Source organism: Onychomys torridus, chromosome 2 (assembly GCF_903995425.1).
Source record: "Onychomys torridus chromosome 2, mOncTor1.1, whole genome shotgun sequence".
Classification (NCBI taxonomy): domain Eukaryota; kingdom Metazoa; phylum Chordata; class Mammalia; order Rodentia; family Cricetidae; genus Onychomys; species Onychomys torridus.
Genome location: NC_050444.1, coordinates 158328533 through 158349152, shown reverse-complemented (window position 1 = coordinate 158349152; position 20620 = coordinate 158328533). Strand labels below are relative to the sequence as shown.

General features: G+C 43.6%; 1 protein-coding gene across 1 annotated transcript; it reads left to right on the top strand.

Annotated features, from left to right (window-relative positions):
* The first annotated feature begins 947 nt into the window (after nt 1–947).
* On the top strand, nt 948–20380 carry C2H1orf158 (chromosome 2 C1orf158 homolog). The gene is made up of 4 exons (XM_036179694.1): nt 948–1194; nt 14500–14613; nt 18836–19013; nt 19993–20380. The coding sequence occupies exons 1-4, from the start codon at nt 1084–1086 to the stop codon at nt 20172–20174; spliced, it is 585 nt and encodes a 194-aa protein (XP_036035587.1). The 5' UTR covers nt 948–1083; the 3' UTR covers nt 20175–20380.
* Nucleotides 20381–20620: the final 240 nt, after the last annotated feature.

The window sequence follows — 20620 nt, the reverse complement described above, 5'->3', positions numbered from 1 at the left end:
CTTTTTTCTTTCTCCCCTTTTTTTCTCTTTGCTTCTTTCCTCTTCCTCTCGCATTCACCCTCTTCTTTCCTGCTTTGCTAGGGTTTAAACTAAGGGACTTTTCATGTTAGGCAAGTGCTCTGCCACTGAGTTACATAACATTCCCCTAGACCAGGTTTTCATAAGAGTTATAGAACATTGCATCAAATAGACAGAATCCACCGTATTGAACCAGCCCTCTGTAGATAGGTATCTTGATGGCTCCTGATCCTTTGGCCTAGAAAATAAGCAAAATATGGGTCTCTGTCCCACTGAGCCGGGCTGAGGTCTATTCATTAATGCATTGCAACCTCACCTTAGCACCCAGGACACAGAATGTGAAGAGCGTATGGGATGAATGAATGAACCATATTGTGTTAGCTGCAAACACAATGCAGGATTCTTCATGGAAGCCCCTTAGGCAGAGTTACAGACAGGGAGTGGAGGGAAGCCAGAGATTGAAGCCGGAGTTAGAATGAAAGGAAGTCTCAATTGTCCCACCAGGTAGTGGGGTGACTTTAGGCACCTGAACCTCTCTGTGCTTCAGTATCCTTAAGTACAAAGCAGATACCATTATGGCACCAGCCTCCAAGGGGCGCTGTGAGTGGCCATCTGTTAGTGTGTTAGCATGGACTCACATATCAGCATTAAGGAGTAATAGAATTCAAACCTTCAAGAAGGAGTCCAACTCACCCGTTACAAAAATGCGGCAAGGGTGGGGCCCCTCTGGTAACAAGGGAGACACTGGCCTTTCACTACTGTTTTCACGGTGGTGCTTTTCAGTTTGACCCCTTTATGTGAGGCCAGCTCTGCTCCTCCAGAATCAGCTGCCTCCTAGAGAAAAGGATCTGTGGCCAGTGTCTGTCGCCATGGAGACAGTCAACAAAAGAGAATCCAAGTCTCCTCACTCCTGCTGGAGGGAAGTGAGCTCTCCAGGCTCGGTTTTAAATTTCCTGAGCTGGACGGAGTGTAGGCAGATAAGGAGATGAACACTCGAACAACCCCCCAATACCTCTCTGTCCCCTGAACCTGCCAAGTCTCCCGGACGCCTGACAGATCCTTAACATGTTTACGACCGCAGCGGTTCCTCAGACGTTTTCTACCCCAAGCTGGCAGATTGAAAAGCAGTATTCAACGAGAGTGCTCATTGGAAACTGGGTGGAAGAGAGGAGGAAGGTAAGACAGGAGAGCCAGCGGGAAATCACTCAGAGAGAGGAATGAAGTCATGGCTATTCTCAAGTGTGACACAGCCCATAGCCAAATCTTAAGATTATGGTGCCAGGTAGAGTCTTTGTGCTCTACACAGGAAAGATGCTTTTACACAATAATTAAGGTCTCTCCTTATGTCTTAGAGACACCATAGCAGGGGTATTAATACAGTTGTACCTCTAGCTCGGTTGTAACTGGAATGTTTCAAGGTATCAGCATATTCCCCAGTTTCTTTCCATTTTTTAATTGTATTTATTATTGTTTGTTGGGCTTTTTTTGTGTGTTTTTTGTTTTGTTTTGTTTTTTGTTTTTGAGACAGTCTTTCCTGGCTGTCCTAGAACTCATTGTTTAGTCTAAGCTGACCTCGAACTCACAGAGATCTGCCTGCCTCTGCCTCCCAAGTGCTTGGATTAAAGGCATGTGCCTCCACCTTTGTACTTCTTTAAAGTTTTTTACTGGGCTGGAAACATGGCTGAGCCATTAAGAGCACTTACTACTGTTCTTGTAGAGGACTGGAGTTTGGTTCCCAGCCCCTCCCCTGATAGCAATTCACATACATCTCCACAGGATCCAGTGTCCTCTTCTGGCTTCCTTGTGCTGTATGAATATAGTTCACTTACATACATGCAAGCAAACACTCATACACATAAAATTAAAATAATGCAAAAGTCTTTAAAAAACAATGATTTTTATTTGTGTGTGTGTTAAAAACAATGATTTTTATTTGTGTGTGTGTGTGTGTGTGTGTGTGTGTGTGTGTATACATTTTTTTTTTTTTTCTTTTCAGGGATACCTAGCCATCCTCAGACAGTCTTGGGAAATGAGAAAGGAAAAGTGGTTAAGATAGACCCGCCAGTTTTGGCATAGGGAGGATGGGCAAAGTTGGTGGTGCTTTATGTTGACCTAAGCAGATCCGTCTATAAGACCTGGGACTTGAGAACCTTAAAGAATAGGGCAGACTACAGTCTAATGCTGCAGACAACTTTACTTCAATCTCATGTACTTCTATACATGAATGAAACAAAGAAGGCAATGATCTAAGGAAGGTTGTTTGTGTTCAGAAAAACATGTAAATAAATGTCAGTAAGCACATACTAATTATCAACAGAGCAGTCCTTCCCCAGGACTTTCTCAGGACAGACTAATCTAAACACAATGCCTGGCATGTCCTGTAGATTATATTTGGGAAAGCATGAAGTCAAGGTCGAAAGCCGTATCCAGATTCAGGAGAACAGCACTCAGCATAGCCTTTCGCCAGATTGGGGTCTATAGCTGCGTTCTGACATCCAACAAGAATAAACACGTCTTATGAACTGAACGTAAACATTTGCCTCAGGAGGTATAAAATGATGTCCAAGAACATGACAAGGATCAAAATGCACCTGAGGTAAGAGGCCTCTGCCTTTGTTCCTGGGGCCTCTCTCACAGCTCCCCAAGGCAGCGTTCACCGTGCGTCATTCCTTTGACTGTGTAACATCACTTCAGCTAACTAGAAAAGATTGTTTCCATGGAGAACATTAGCCATCACCAGGCATGGCATGAGTCATCATTAACTTTAACTGTGCTTTACTGGTGTAAGGAAGAGAAGCTCCAGGGGAAACAATGACCAGATGAACAATCAGTTAGGGTTATTATAGGAGAAAGCTGAAAGGGACTCCCTTCTATAAATAATCCATTACGGTGCTGTAGGAGAAGCTACAAGGGAGGCTGGACTCTAAATGTCTCAAACAAGAGATAATGGGTAGAGAAGGTCAAAGGTGGTGCGTAGCCTTAATCTCTGCACTCAGGAGGCAGTAGGCAGATTTTTATGAGTTGAGGCCAGCCTGGGCTACATAGGGAGCTCCAGGCCAGCCAAGGCTACATAGTAAGACTTTGTTGGGGGTGGGGAGGAGAGAAGAGAGGAGAATGAGTAGAAGAATCCAATATAATACCCAAAGAAAAAGCTAGGGTTTTGTGGCACATATCTATAATCTCAATACTTGAAAAGGCTGGGCAGGAGGGTCGTAAGTTCAAGGCCAAGATAGGCTCTGCATTGAGACCCTATCAAGAAAAGAAAGAAAAGGGAGATAGTATTTTAGAGGGAAATTAAGACAATTAATAGGAAGTGTGTATGTGAATATGATAAACTACAGAAAAGCCCAGGCAGGATGTGTGCCAAGAAAAGGCTTGAGAATTGATTCAGCCTTCTTGATGGCTGGCCCTGAAGACCAACTAGTTAAAAATAAAAAGGTCTCCCCCTTGCATATATCTGGTCAGCAAAGAGTAAGAGAGTTGTTTTTTCAGCAATGAAGAAATCATTAGACATACAAAGGAAAAGGAAAGCATGCCGAAAGAATCAACAAGGTAGCAACCTTTCTTAAAAAACAAGGAGTATTAATACACCCTTAATTCCAGCACTTGGGAGGTAGAGGTAGGCAGATCTGTGTGAGTCTGTGCATCTCTGTGAGTGTGTGGCCAGCCTAGTCTATATAGTAAGATCCTGTCAAGAAAGAAAGAAAGAAAGAAAGAAAGAAAGAAAGAAAGAAAGAAAGAAAGAAAGAAAGAAAGCAGGGAGGGAGGGAGGGAGGGAGGGAGGGAGGGAGGGAGGGAGGGAGGGAAGAAAAGAAAGAATGGCTGAAAATATCACTTGAAGGAGTACATAGCTTTGCAAATCCAAGAATTCAAGAAATCCAAGGAGAATAAATGTAGAGAGAGACACACTGGTGATAGCCATGGCAATCAAACTATTAGAAATCAAAGACAACAGGGACTCATAAAAATATGAGAAGCATGGGTAGGAGAGGTGTCTCAGAGCACTTGTTACTCTTACAGAGGGTCCAGGTTCAGTTCCCAGCACTTACATGGTGACTCTCAATCACCTGTAACTCCAGTTCTAGGGGATCTTATGCCCCTTTCTGACCTCCAAGGGCACCAGCCTATGCATGTGGTACACAGACATACATGCAGTCAAAACACTCATACTCATGAACTAAACAGAGCTACAGAAGAAGGAGAAGGCATGTTGCCCTCCCTCTTACTAGTCCACATGCATTTAAATAAATAAAATGTGATACATTTTTAAAGCACACCTTTGTTTCATCTTAACAAATATACTTAATAACCAATTAAATCATGAAATAAACCTTTTAAAATATTGCTTTCATTTGCTTCAGCAAATCTCAGCTTTCATAGCTCCATCTGCACAGCTAAATAAATAATATGTAATAAGAGTCTGAAGAATACTTGTAGCTGGAGACAGGTAGAAGTTCATAGTTTACCAATCCTTGTTCTATGCATGTTTCTTCTTATAAACTGTAGTTTTTGGCTTCTTGAGGTTTTTTTTTTTTTTTTTGTTTACATTGGCAGAACACTGATATTGTGAGTAATTGGGAAACTTGCTTACAGATTGCTGTATGCCCATCAGATAGACCCTTATATCATTGTTTACTTTAGCAATGCAATTGCTGATGGAGGTAGGAAGGTAGATCTTGAAATGTGTAAAAGGTAAATTTTAAAGATAGCTTTACTTTGATGCTGGAAATGGAACACAGGGCTTTGTGAATGCTAGGCAAGCACACTGCCATTGATCTGTATTCCTAGAGCTCCAAAAATACAATTTAAAATTTTAACTGGTCTTTAATCCCAGTGCTTTGAAGGCAGAGGCAGTGTATCTCTGAGTTTGAAGCCAGTGTGATCTACAGAGTGAGTTCCAGCACAGCCAGAGCTACACAGAGAAACCCTGTCTCAATCAATCAATCAAACAAGCAAAAGTTACATTTATTCATTTATTTGCATTGGGGTTGATGCCCTTGCCCTGACACACTATGGGAGGACAACTTTTGGAACTCAGTTCTCTTTTTCCACCATGTGGGCTCCAGTTATCCAACTCTGGTCATTCAGAGTTCATGGGAAGCTAATGGGCCTGGAAGAAACTCCTTATGACGTTTGCTTCCAATGTGGCAAAACTAGCCATTTGGGCAAGAAATGGTTGTTGTCTTGACTGCTAACAGTTTGCTGTCCAAATTGGACCAGCAGGACACAAAAGCAATTGCCAAACTTTGTCAAGACAGGGTACAACATTCCTTCTAAAATTCACAGAAAAGTCTGTTAGATATTCTAGTCCTCTAGGCCGAAGATGGATGCCCCCATGTTACACAGGAACCTTGGGTGACTGTCCAGGTAGCCAATTATTTGTTGTTTCTTTTAGTTTTGGAAGTTGCTTGCTCTGCACTTCCTGTTTACTAATGTAATATATCCTTATGGGGTCTTTGATGGAGTTGAAGACTAGATAGTCACAGTTATAGTTTTCCTTAGCAATGATAGGTATAGAGCTTTGGACTCATCAAGATAGAATAAATAATGGAGTATTTTCTCCAAATATGCCAAATACAAATGGACCAGATATTGTAAATGTAATTCTTACCTGATAATTGTCGTTATTGTTTACAGTTTTATTATGTTAGAGTTAAAACAATTCCTTTTTCTTTAGACAAAAAGGAAGAAATGTGGAATTATCTTTTTGTACACTGTGAAGAACAGTCACTTGAATTGGTTTAATAAAAAGCTGAACTGCCAATAGCTTGGCAGGAGTTCTGGGGCAGAGAGGATGCTGGGAAGAAGGGTGGAGAAGGGGAAGTTGCCAGCCGAACATGGGGGAAGCACAACATGTACAAGATGAGGTCACAAGCCATGAGCCACGTGGCGGCAAGTGAATTAATAGAAATGGGTTAATTTAAGTTACAAGAGCTAGTTAGAAACAAGCTTAAGCTACCAGCTGAGCTTTCATAATTAATAAGAAGTCTCTGCGTGGTTATTTGGGATCTGGCAAGCACAGAGAAAGACTTGCTACAGAAAGCACCTTCGCTGGCTGAACCATCCTGGCTGCCCTGTAATTTTAAATGTTAGAAATTCTCTATGTGAATTAGGTTCAGTTTTCCCATGGCTTTGAGAGGAAGGGTGAAAACAAACATGGAAAACAAAACAGACTATGTCTGTTTAGTCTGAGGCTCTTGTTGCTAATTCCATTCTTGTTAAGTATGTAACAGTTCACTAAAAATGTCACATTACACTTTGTTGAATATTATTGCTATGGGAAGTAATATGGTGTGTTGTTCAGGGCTTGAATGTCTAGGTTTCAGAAACTTTGTATTAAGTGTTTGAATATGATAAAAAATTACAATATCATTTTGTCTAGTCTAAATCTATGGCAGGCCTTAGAATAAATCTTCATTAAGTGAATAAAACAAGGGCTGGGCAGATGGCTCTGCAGATAAGAGCACTGGCTGCTTTTGTAGAGGATCTGGGTTCAATTCCCAGCACCTACAGAGTGGCTCACAACCATCTGTAATCTGATGCTCACTTCTAGCCTCCATAGGCTCCAGACACATGCACAGTACACATACACACGTAGGCAAAACACTCATACACATAAAATAAAAATAAATACAATCCCTTTTTTAAAAGTATCTCAAGATGGGTGGTGGTGGTGCATGAATTTAATCCTAGCACTTGGGATGCAGAGGTAGGCAGATCTCCGAGTTCAAGGCTACCTTCGTCTACACATCAAATTGCACAGCTGCCAGTATTGTACAGAGAAACCCTGTCTCAAAAAACTGGGCGTGTGGTGGTGGTGGGGGAGTGTCTCAATACTACACATTTAATATTGGGTAGAACAATCAGATGGAAGGTCAATGTGGAAACAAAGGGCTTAGACAACACCAGAGACTGTCTAGACCTAATGTATTAATGTATCATTCCACCTGACAAAACAAGGACATACATTTTCAAACACCCATGAAAAATTCCTAGGATAGACCATGTCATACACCACTAAACAATTCTTAACAACTAAAACAAACAAACAAACAAATAAGCTTGAACTCAGACAAAGAGCCTTTTCTTTTTTTTGGAGGGGGGGAGGGGGTGTTCTCTGTGTAGCTTTGGGGCCTGTCTTGGAACTCACTCTGTAGCCCAGGCTGGCCTTAAACTCACAGAGATCTGCCTGCCTCTGCCTCACAAGTGCTGGAATTAAAGGCATGTGCCACCACCGCCTGGCAAGAGCCTTTTCTGACACTATGTAGAATTAAATAAGAAATCAGCAGCAAGGCTGAAAACATGGCTCATCAGTTAAGAGCAGATACTGCAGAGGACCCAAGTTCAGTTGCCAGGACCCACCTCCGGCAGCTCACAACTACTGGTAACTCCAGCACCAGGGCACTCAGCACCTCTGGGCTCTATAGCCACTTGCACACACATTTGTACACACACACATGCATGGGGGGTGGGGAGAGAGAGAGAGAGAGAGAGAGAGAGAGAGAGAGAGAGAGAGAGAGAGAGAAAGATTAGATAGCAGGATGTAGTAGCACTTGCTATATAATCCTAGCATTCAGGAGGCTGAAGCAGGGAGATAGGGAAAAATTGGGGCCCAACCTGTACTATAATATAGTGAGTCTGAGACCAGCCTGAGCTACGTATTGTGGCCCTTTTTATTTTTTAAAGGAGGGGGCAGGAAAACCATGAAAACAAGACTTGGCTAATTGAAAATATTGACAAGGGGTTGGAGAGATAGCTCAACAAGGGAAAATGTTTGCTTGCCTTTTGTCATAGCTTGCTTCCTGTTGTTGTGATAAACATCATGACCAAAAACAGCTTAGGGCCAGGCAGTGGTAGTGCAAGCCTTTAATTCCAGCACTTGGGAGGCAGAGGCAGGCGGATCTTTGTGAGTTCAAGGCCAGCCTGGACTACAGAGCGAGATCCAGGAAAGGCACAAAGCAAACCCTGTCTCAAAAAACAAACAAACAAACAAACAAAAAACCAACCAAAAACAGCTTAGGGAGAAAAGAGTTTATTTGACTGACATGCCCCAATCACAGACAAGGCAGGGCAGGAACACAAGCAGGAACAGAGGAGGGGTGCTGCTCACTGGCTTGCTCCCCATGGATTGCTCAGCCTGCTTTCTTTTGTAACCCAGGACCACCTTCCCAAGGTTGGCACTGCCTGAAGTAACACACCCTCCTCCCACAACCATAATTAATCAAGAAAATGCCCCCGTAGACTAGTCTACAGGCCAATCTGATGGAGGCATTTCCTCAATTTAAGTTTGCTCTTCCAAGATGACTCTAGCTCAGTGCCCAGCTGACAAAAATCTAACTAGCATATCATGTAAGACTGATGACCTGAGTGCAGATCCCAGGAATTCATGTCGACGCTGGCTGTGCTGGCAAATGTGTGATCCTATCACCTACAGCAGAAGGAGAGAAAGAGACAAGCATCCTCTGAAGCTTGTAGGTCAGACCAGGCTGTGCAGTTCAGTGGCCAACAACAAGAGACCCTCTTCAAACAAGGGGAAGGCAAAGAACGACACCAGATGTCCTCTGACCACCACATGCACAGTATGCAAACATGGGACTACACATGCCACATACCACACACACATACCATATACAACACACACACACACACACACACACACACACACACACACACCATTTACACTATATACTATACAAAACACACACAGCCTACACAAACCATACAAACTCCACACACTCCACACACTATACACACCACATACACTGCACACACCACACATACTATGTAAATACTCCATATATATTTCACACATTGTATACCCACACACACACATCATACATTTCATACACATACACACACCACACTATAGACACCATACACTCCACACACACTGTGCACACTCACAAGTACTAATAAATATTTGAAAAAAGTTGGACAAAACTCACAAACTGTTAGATATGCAAAAGAAAAAAAACTTCAAATGATGAAATATAAGTGGGGAGTCATTATCAGTTTCCACAAAATAGAAGATTAAGAGAATTGTACAAGCAATTGTACACTAAAAATTATTTTCCAAGATTTGTTTGGTTTTTATTTCTGCATATGTAAGCATTTGCTACATGCATGCAGTGCTGTGGAGACCAGAAGAGGGAATAGGTTGCCTTGGAACTGGAGCCGCAGGAGGTTGGGTGCTGGGGCCTCCTCTCTTCTGCCAATGCAGCAAATGTTCTTAGGCATTGAGCCGTCTCTCCAGCCTCTAGAAAACTGGATAATCTATATGAAATAAACAAATTCCCAGAAACATACAGTCTATCACACTGAATTCTAAATAAACAGAAAAGCCAGATAGATACATAATTATCAGGAAACTGGATTTGTTGAAAGAAAAACAAACAAACAAACAAAAAACCAAGACGATGAACTCACTGGGAACTTTATCAAACGTGGAAAAAAAAAAGGAGGAAATAAAAAATTAACACCTGGGCTGGCGAGACGGGGCAGCAGGTAAAAGCACTGGCTGCTCTTGAGAAGACTCAGGTTTGATTTCCAACACCCACATGGGTACTCCAGATCCAGAGAATCCAATGCTCCCCTCTTCTGGCCTCTCTGTGCACTACATGCACATGGTGCACCAGAATACATGCCAGCAAAACACAGGTTTTTTGTGTATAAAGTAATTTTTTTTAAATTAAAAAGAAGTAATAACACCAATCCTTCTCAAATACTTTCCAAAATTTGAAGAGAAGGAAATAAAATGAAAGAATAAAGCCAGCATGACCCTATCAAGGTAAAGATGTGATTTTAAAAAATAAAACTAATAACCTCTTAAGAATAATGATGAAGTAGGTTATAGGGACACATGCCTACAATCCTAGCACTCAGAGTCTGAGGCAAGAAGATCACCAGTTCAAGACCAACCTGAGTTACTGTATAAAAACAAAATAACAAGAGCTAGGGCTGTATCTCAGTGGTGAGAGCCCCATCTAATCTTCCTAACATTTAATCCAGTATGTAGGAAGCTGGGACGGGGGGGGGGGGGGGATTCTGAATTTGAAGCCTGCCTGGGTCATATAGTGAGACCTTATCTCAGAATAAAAAAGAAAGGGATGAAACGGAAGGAAGAAAGGAAGGGAGGAAAGAAGGGAGGGAAAGAAAAAGAGAACAGAGCAGACTCCACCCACCAACAAAGAACTATAGGCAACAAATGATGCTGAGACCAGCTCCCTAACTGGTTAACTAAGGTTCATGACCATCCCTGATATCATATACACACAAGTAGCACTAAACATACTGGGCAGGCTATACTTATATATTTAGGGGTGTGTGTGTGTGTGTGTGTGTGTGTGTGTGTGTGTGTGTGATAACTAACAATTTTAAAAAAGAGGTCGTGGTTTCTAGAGCATGTAATGTGGGGTACATGGGAGGGATTGGAGGGAGGAAAGAGAAGGGAGAGAAAGTGCTGTGGGATGGTCTGTATGTTAAATGTGTTGCTCTGATTGGTCAAAAATAAAACACTGATTGGCCAGTAGCCAGGCAGGAAGTATAGGCAGGACAAGCAGAGAGGAGAATTCTGGGAAGTGGAAGGCTGAGGCAGAGAGACACTGCCAGCCATCACCATGACAAGCAAGATGTAAGGTATTGGTAAGCCATGAGCCACGTGGCAAAGTATAGATTATTAGAAATGGGTTAATTTAAGATAGAAGAAGTAGTAACAAGAAGCCTGCCACGGCCATACAGTTTGTAAGCAATTTAAGTCTCTGTGTGTTTACTTGGTTGGGTCTGAGCGGCTGTGGGACTGGCTGTGGGACTGGCAGGTGAGAGAGATTTGTTCTGACTGTGAGTCAGGCAAGGACCAGAAAAACTCTAGCTACAAGAAATGACATAATTTGTAATTAAAAAATAATAATAAATTTTTAAAAAGAAAAGAGCAAGTGGCTGACATGAAGACTCCATGGGTGAAGGTGATTGCTGTGAAGAGTTATGACCTGGGTTTGATCCCCAGATCCCACATGGCAGAGGAGAGAACTCATTCCCAAGCTGTCCTCTCAGCACCACATATTCATCAGACACATGTACACCCCAAGCCCCCCATCGCATAAACACATGTTGAGATGGTTGTTAAAGGACTAGAGAGATAGCCTGGCAGTTAAGAGCATGTATTGCTTTTCCAGAGGATCCTAGTTGGGTTCCCAGCACCCACATCAACCAGCTCACCCCCCCCCCCCACACACACCCCTGGCATCCAGCTCCAGAGAGATCTGATACCTCTGTCTCTTCAGGCACCTGTACATATGCACACTCAGACATACACACAATTATAATGAATAAAAATTTAAAACTGTTTTAAAAACAGACTGTTCAGCTTTTTATTAAACCAAATTGTTCATTAGCATTCAAAAAATTCAAAATCAATAAGACACCATATAGGATCCAGATTCTCTGTGTATTTTCCCTCTTTACGTGGCTTATCTTTTTCATATTATATTATTCTCTTTATAAAGCCTTTATCTTATTATTTATAAACTTTTTTTCTTATGGCTGTCTATACCTATTTTCTTTTCTTTTTTAAGCCTATGCACATATTTTTAAACACATTGTAACTTGTTTAGAGATTTTTTCCATTTGGATCTGTCTTTACTGAGCAGTGTTCTCTCACAGCATGAGACAAATCTTAAACTGCCATGTCAGCTGCCACACAGCTCAGGTTAACACATGGCACTGGTGCGTGGTGCTGGCGGCTGACTCCAGCCTGTAGGCAGCAACCTGTAAGGGCGCCTTTTTATGCTGCTGAGCACCAGCCTGCCTGAGAGACTGCAGGACTAGCAATCTACATCAGGCTCCTTGTCCAGAACTTTCCTTAGCTTTCTCAGGCCCTATGTTTGGATATTTGAGCCTCCACATGGACTCCATATGTAGACAGATTTTTCTTTGGGCGGCCAGCTTGCTCTTTCTTTCTTTCTTTCTTTCTTTCTTTCTTTCTTTCTTTCTTTCTTTCTTTCTTTCTTTCTCTCTCTCTCTCTCTCTCTCTCTCTCTCTCTCTCTCTCTCTCTCTCTCTCTCACACACACACACACACACACACAAAACGTATGGAGACTTATTATTAATTATAAAAGCTCAGCCTTTAGCTTAAGCTTCTCCCACTAGCTCTTATAACTTAAATCAACCTATTTCTATTCATCTACATGTTGCCATGTGACTTACTTTTACCTCTCCTCCTGTATGTCTTGCTTCCTCTGCATCTGCCTGGCCACTTTGTCTTTCTTCTTCCCAGAGCTCTCTCTGTCCAGAAATCTCACCTATACTTCCTGCCTCACTGTTGGCTGTTTAGTTTTGTATTACACCAATCACAGTGACATGTCTTCACACAGTGTAAAGGAATATTCTACAACAAAGGGGCTGGAAAGATGGCTCAGTGGTTGAGAGGTTGCCCTTCCAGAAAACACAGGTTCAGTTCCCAGTACACACATGTCAGGTCACAACCACCTTTAACTCCAGTTCCAGGGGAATCTGATGCCCTCTTCTGGACATATAGGCAGGCAAAACACCCATATATATAAAATAAAAAATTAAAATAATGAGAATAAATTTTTTTTGAGATGAGGATCGAATTCAGGACCTTGCGCTTGCTAGGCAAACGCTCTACCACTGAGCTAAATCCCCAGCCCCTAAAATTAATTTTAATTTCCTAAAAGGACAAAGGGGGAGGAATAGAAAGAATTGGACACAACACAACCATATGACCCACCAGTTCTTCTAAATATAACCTGAAAAAAAATGAAAACTCAGGTTCAGAAGATATTTCTGAGAAATGTTATTCACATTTATTCCAAGAGGAGACACAATGCAGGTACTCACCCGTCGATGGGTGGATAAACAAGATATGCTAGATCACACAGCCTTTATGAGGAAGGAAATTCTGGACATCCTCCCACATGAATGAATGTTGAAGACATAAGAGAAAGGAGCCAGATGTAATAGGACAAACATTGTGTGACCACTTCTTCCAGGTGCCCAGGATATGTCCATTCATAGACACTGAAAGCAGCATGGCCAGGGGAGCCTGGTGTTTGGGGTGTAGACTTTCTAGCTAGGGATGCTGGGGGTGGCTGAGCAACAATGGGAATGTGCTTAATGTCATTGCACTGTACACTTAAAAATGACTAAAATGGGTTGGGGATTTAGCTCAGTGGTAGAGTGCTTGCCTAGCAAGCACAAGGCCCTGGGTTCGGTCCTCAGCTCCGGAAAAAAAAAAAATGACTAAAATGGAGCTGGGCAGAGGTGGTGCTCAACTGTAATCCCAGCACTCGGGAGGCAGAGGCAGGAGATCTTTATGGGTTTGATCCCAGCCTGGTTGACATAGCAAGCTCCTATGGACAACCAGGACTACATAGAGAAACCCTATCTCAAAATACAAAATAAAATAAAATGGACTAAAATTCTTGGGCCTCTGCATTCCTGTAACCCTGGCACATGGTAGTGAGTGAGGAGGGAAGACCATGACTTCAAGGCCAGCCTTGGTTATATTTTGAAACTCTGTCTAGGCAGAAAACAAGCACTTCAACAAAACGGTCAAACTAGTATATACTTACTAGTTTACCATATTAAGAAAGCAATCAGAAAGCACAACGTCACAGAAAGCAATCAGAAAGCACAACGTCACAAAAAACAAGGGTGGTGGCGCACGCCTTTAATCCCAGCACTTGGAATGCAGAGGCAGGTGGATCTCTGTGAGTGTGAGGCCATCTTGTTCTTACAGAGTGAGTTCCAGGACAGTCAGGGCTCCACATAGAAATCATGTCTTGAAAAACCAAAAAAAAAAAAAAGAAAAAAATAAGAAAAGAACTCAAAAGAGGAAAAGACTTATCGTCTAGAGCATTGATTCTCAACCTGGGTGTCAAACGACCTTTCACAGGGGTCACATATCAGACACCCTGCATATCAGATGTTTACATTATGATTCATAACAGTAGAAAATAACAGTTATGAAGTAGCAATAAAAATAATTTTATGCTCGGAGGTCACCACAACATGAGGAATGTATTAAAGGTCGAAGCATTCGTTAGGAAGGTTTCAGAACCACTGGCTGAGGGGAGCACTGAGAGCGCGAGAGGACAAAAGTGGGCTGGAGAGATGGCCTCGTGGTTGAGAGCATGGGTCTCCTTCCCAGCTCCCACATGGCAGCTCACAGCCGTCCATAACTCCAGTTCCAGGGGACCCACAACTTCATACAGACATACATACAGGCAAAACACTAATGTGCTTAAAATAAAAATAAATTTTGGAAAAAAAAAAAGAAAGAAAGAACAGAGGAAAGTCACCAAGTGAGTCTGGAGCAGGCTCTGAGCCCCTTAGCTCATGTCCTTCCGGTGCTATTGGGTGTCCTGGGCTCTTATTTACTCTGGTGTGGTGGCTGGGGAACACAGCAGGGGTAAGAGAGGCAGCCTCTCAGATATTCTCTCGAAAATGTGTTCTTTTTCAGTTCACCAAAGCCACTGACCACACCCCACAGTGCATTTACAGGAAGGAATATGTCCCCTTCCCAAGCCACAGACCAGACCACATATCCAGGTGGTATGGGAAAAGGAGAGTGGAGGTAAGTGACATTTATTATCTGGTGAGATTGTGCCAGAGGCTCTGGGATCCTAGCACCTCCTGGTACAGCAGGGTAGGACATGTCCTACACGAGTGCCTCCAGATGTCTCCCTCCAGGCTTGCAGTGGGGATAGCAAGCTTGTCACCATCGTCCATAGGGCACAGCTGTGCTCTGTGCCACTATACTCTGAGAATCCCAAGTGAGCATCCTGAGTGTTTTGTTTTGCCAGCCTGTTGTCTTCCCATCTCATGTGCCCCAACTTCTCTTTAAACTCAGGCCAGTGGCAGGAAGGAGTGAGGTATGATTTTTGAGAATCAGAGCATTTTAGTGTGGGAAAAGCCCCCAAGAGACCAGCTACTCAGAATCCAAAGGCAGGAAACTAATTCTTTGTGTGGCTTGATGGTAAGCGAATAAGCAGATGACTTTTCTATGAATCAGAGACAATGAATGTGTCTCTTTTAAACCTTGGGTTTTTTGTTTTGTTTTGTTTTGATTTGGTTTTGTGTTTGTTTGTTTGCTTGCTTGCTTTTCAAGACATGGTTTCTTGTCCTGGAACTCACTCTGTAGACCAGGCTAGCCTCATCTCAGAGATCTGCCTGCCTCTGCCTCCTGAGTGCTGGGATTAAAGGCATGCGCCACCACTGACACAACCACCACCACCAGCCTTCTTTTAAGTTTTCATGAAACATTAATTTGTCCATTTCCTGTGGGAGACATCTGTGCATGTGTGGAGGTCAGAGGACAGTTTGCAGAAAATGGATCGACCTCAAGTCCTCTAGCTTGGCAGCAAGCAGCTTTACTGGCTGAGCCATCTCTCCAGACTTGAGGCCTGAATCAAAGGATTTTATTCCATCACAGACGAAAATTCTTATTTCAGTATAAACTGAAGTTCCTGGGGGTAGGGGGAAGGCCACACCTACGTTAAAGATTCTACAAGCCTGACTGACTGGTCAGAACTTCCTAATTATAATGGGTTGGAATGTTGCAGATCAAGAGCCAAATTATTTGAGGCTATCTTTAGTCCTCTTAGCAGCTATTCATTGCTCTTGTGTTTGACCTAACATCCTTGTTGCTATCTGGTAAAAATTTTTGAAATGTATTAACTTCCACCTACTCTAAGCTGAGGATGTCATCAGATGGCATCTGGGACTTAAACAGATATTTCTTCACTTTGCTATAACACACCTACCTCATGCTCCCACCAATGTATTTGGAAAATGCTTTATGACTTTATTTTGTACCTATAAGAAAACTTCACAAGATTCTAGGTGTGGTGGTGCACACCTTGAATCTCAGCACTCAGGACACAGAGGCAGGTGGAGCTCTATGAATTTTAGGGCAGCCTGGTCTACATAGGAAGTTCCAGACCAGCCAGGGCTCCACAGTGAGACCTGGTCTCAAAAAATAAAAACAAACAAACAAACCCCAACAACAAAGCAAAACAAAACCTTCATGAGGGTCAGCTGGTGAGATAGTTCAGTGAGCAAAAGGCTCATGTCACCAAGTCTGACAACCTGAATTTGGTGTCTGGAATGCTCTTTGCTGGAAGGAGAAAATCAATTTCTGTAGACTGTCCTCAGATCTCTATAGATGCTTACACATACACACACATACACACATAGACATATACTTGTGTGTGTGCCTGTACACAAACAAATGTTCGGCCTTTTTCACATAAATGCAATAAAAAGATTAATAATATGGATTCTTTAAAAAAAATCATGAAATTGTTTCTACATACAACCTCCTATTCTTGGCGACCTGATCTTGTGCTCCCAAGCCCTGGTCACTCATATTTAGTTCAAAATAAACTATCGCCAGGCAGTGGTGGCGCACGCCTTTAATCCCAGCACTCAGGAGGCAGAGGCAGGCGGATCTTTGTGAGTTCGAGGCCAGCCTGGTCTACAGAGCGAGATCCAGGAAAGGCACAAAAGCTACACAGAGAAACCCTGTCTCAAAAAAAAAAAAAAAAAAAAAAAAGAACAAACTATCTTGGGGCTGGAGAGATGGCTCAGAGGTTAAGAGCACTGGCTGCTCTTCCAAAAGTCCTGAGTTCAATTCCCAGCAACCACATGGTGGCTCACAACCATCTTTAATGAGATCTGGTGCCCTCTTCTGGCCTGCAGGGATGTGCAGGTAGAGCACTGTATACATAATAAATAAATAAATAAATCATAAAAAAAGAATCAACTATCTTTAATTTCCTTTGAGATGAGAACTGAGTTTTGCCTTGACACTACCAGAGACGACTGTCTTCTGCCTTTGGGAAAGTCACATCATGATAAGTGGTGTCAGACTTTCTGTTGACATCCCTGAGACAAATGACACTGACATCCCCAGACCATGCACACATCTCTAGTCCATACTGCCATTCCTAGCTGTGTTGGTGTCCCCGGACGGTGCAGCATCTCCAGGGCATGCTCTTGGATTCTTGGGTTCTTGAACATCACCACAGCTTTCCTCATGGAAGACACAAAGGTACTTTAACTGAAGAAAGTCAGAATAAAAACCTACAGCCCGGGGCTCCCAGTCCCCAACCACATCCTGTTATCCCTGTTCTTACATAACAGATCATTACACCACAGCTTCTTGGCCTTTGGCTATGATAAAGTATAGAGCATTAGGCAATCTTTTAAAGAGACCTTTGGACTCATTGCAAACCCTGACCCCAATTCGTGGTTTAATATGGCTAAAATTAATTAGTTCCAGGGGCCGGAAAGATGGCTCAGTAGTGAAGAGCCCTTGCTGCTCTTACAGAGGACTTGAGTTTAGTTCCTAGCACCCATGTCTGTGACACACAGCCCTCTGTCACTCCAGCTGCAGGTGGGTAGTATTGACTCCTCTTCTGGCCAACATGGGCATCCTCCTCCCAACCCTCAACATACATATACATATAAATAAAAATAAAAATAAAATAAATTTGAACTTAAAAGTTTCCCTGACATGCCAGGCGGCGGTGGTGCACGCCTTTAATACCAGCACTCAGGAGGCAGAGCCAGGCAGATCTCTGTGAGTTTGAGGCCAGCCTGGTCTACAGAGTAAGATCCAGGACAGGCACCAAAACTACACAGAGAAAACCTGTCTCAAAAAAAAAAAAAAAAAAAAAAAAATTTCCCTGATGCTTCACCACCACCACACACACAAGGAAAGAAACAGAAATCTCTTCCTCAAGATTCTTTCTGTTCATTCACCAAACCCCGTCCCTGTCTCAAGTTAGTAACTATCCCTGGCTGGTGATCTGCTGCCTCGTGTCATCATATGTGATATTGCATGCCCCCTCCTCATGAAAACTCATGAAAATTTTAAGTCTGTGTTTTACTACGGTATCATTTTTTGAGATATGCAGAAGCCAAAGGAATGCCAATAAAACCCCTGTTGGACTCTCTCCTACAGGTCTGCCACCCAAGGAAAAGCACCAGCTGGTTTAGAAAGGGACTCCTGGCCCCTAGTGGTGCCGATTTGGGGAGCTGTGCATCGTATCCCGGCCCAAACCCTTCGTGTCTCTCTGGCATTGTGCTCTGACTTATTTATGGAACAACTCTTAGAAGCCTGGGGTGCAGGGTGTCTACGGTCCATGACAAATCGACCTCCTTTCAATTAGTCCAGCTCCCTAGAATTCCCTTCTTTCCTTAGGAAAACCCTGATTTCAGACAGGCATCCCAGACAGAAAAACACAGCTTTCTCCTTCCTGGTAAATAACTTCGCATCAAAGAAGCAGCTCCTTACTTTGCAGCCGAAGGGTCCATAAATCCTTCCCGGGGGAAGATGAGTTACAGAAACTTCTCCAGCTCTCCCTACAGTAACTGAAGGAAATATGAGGCCCAAATGTCCCTTACCTTGAAAATGGGCAGTTGGAGGGAGCAAGGCAAGACAGAACCAAAGGGTATAATGTCAGATCCCAAAGCTGTACCCTGAGCAGTGCTGGCAGCTTCAATTCAGCTGAACATCTTGATTTTAATTTTAATTTACCATGGTAGCTCACCCTGGGGACCAATGGACTTGGCCAGAGAATTGAAAGCGGCTAGCTGGAGTATATAACCGAAAGAGCAATGTGTCCCAGTGGGACAGACAGCTCTGTGGCCCTTGGGGGGTCTCTGGTGACCAGTGGGGGCTTCCTTTTCACTGGTGTCTCAGCTCCTTGAGAGGTGATTACTGCCAGCATCCTGGGCTGGAAGGGACACCTTGCTCTGATGGGTAATGTGACCACTGTTTGTCCTTCCAGGGTCTCCCATACAAGCACCTGATCACCCACCACCAGGAGCCCTCTAATCGTTACCTGATCAGCACCTACGACGACCACTACAATCGACACAATTATAACCCTGGTGTGCCCGCCCTGCGTACCTGGAATGGGCAGAAATTGCTGTGGCTGCCAGAGAAGTCTGACTTTCCCCTTCTTGGTACTTTTATAATTGGAGATTTTCCCTGTGTTGGTCTATAAGGGGGGCCACAAAGGCACAGGGCTGAGGTGTGCTCGAATTACAAAGACCTACAGGAGCGGTGGGGTGAGGTCACAGGAAAATGAGCTGTGTTGCTCAGGACTGCACCTGCCTTCTCCCCTTGACATCAGGGATAATCCTGTAATGACAGCCTCACCTCTACACGAGGACCAGAGGTGGTTGAAAGCAACACACTCTCTACTCCCGTGCCAGGTATTCCCTCTAGGCACAGTGAGTAAATCTTCCTTGGGGTTCCTGGGGGACATAGCGGCTGACAAGCACAGAATGCTTCTGTCCTCAGATAATTGATACTCCAAGAAGTTCCAAGAAGGAGACAGAGTTATTAATAAATAAGACTGAATAAAGATTCAGATAGGGTGTGTACTATACAAAAAACCCAAAACAACAACAACAACAAACAAAAGCAAAAGCCAGGTAAGGACGGAGTGTTTGAGAGCTTCTTTTATTTATTGGTGTTTTGAGACAGGGTTTCTCTGTGTAGCCCTGCCTGTCCTGGATCTCGCTCTGTAGACCAGGCTGGCCTCGAACTCACAGAGCTCCGCCTGCCTCTGCCTCCCAAACACTGGGATTAAAGGCGTGCGCCACTGCTGCCCTGCTTTGAGGATTTTGAGGACTTTTGAATGTGTCTCCAGCCTTTGCTCACCCTGTGAGCTTTGGTTCTGTATATAACGGCCTGGAAAACATGGCAGGAGTATGAGACCATTGTGTCTCCTTTCTGCTGGCCCTTGTGCCTCACCCCAGCAGCCCCTAGAGGCGGTGTCTCCATTAGTACGGCAGTGACATGGTAGGCAACTGTGCCATTCCAGAACCAGATGGCCATACTGCCGATGGGTGATGTGACTGCCATGCCTGTTCTCATAACCACTATGTACCAGGGTCCTGGAAGCCCTGTGTCACCCAAACCTGGTTTCTTTTGCAGCGCCCCCCACAAACTATGGACTGTTGGAGCAGCTGAAACAAAAGTGGCTTGTGTCCAAGACCAGCCCGAGGGAAAGCATTTATACTACATCCTACCCCAGGCTGCCGGTGTGTGCTATGTCCAGGAGGGAGCATGCCATCCCAGTCCCTCCCCCTCGACTGCACCCCACCCCACACTTCTGAGAACTCCCACTCCAATTGCAGTCCGGCCAGAGCCATCAGGAGACCCACGGCCTCACTGGACTTGCCAGACAGCAAGCATCTGCAGATGTAGCCCAAGAATTAATTATGGACCATTGTTGGGGTGTGTGTGTGTTTTGGAATCATGATCTGTATTTTGTGGTACCGTCTCTCTAAACTCATAAATTGTTTTTGTTTGCACCCCATAATTAAAGCTCCTTTACAAAACTGCAAAACTGCAAAGCCAAGTGTGTACAGAGGCCAAACAGACACTGTAGGAGAAAAACAGAAGTCTTGAGCTCATTGAGTTTCTGGTCACTGTGACCAAATATCTGACAGACAATACCTTAAGGGAGGAAGTCTGTCCTGGCTCACAGTTCCAGGGCTATAGCCAGCCCATGTGCTTTGGAAGACATGGTGACAGAAGCTGGAGGCAGCTGGTCTCCTTG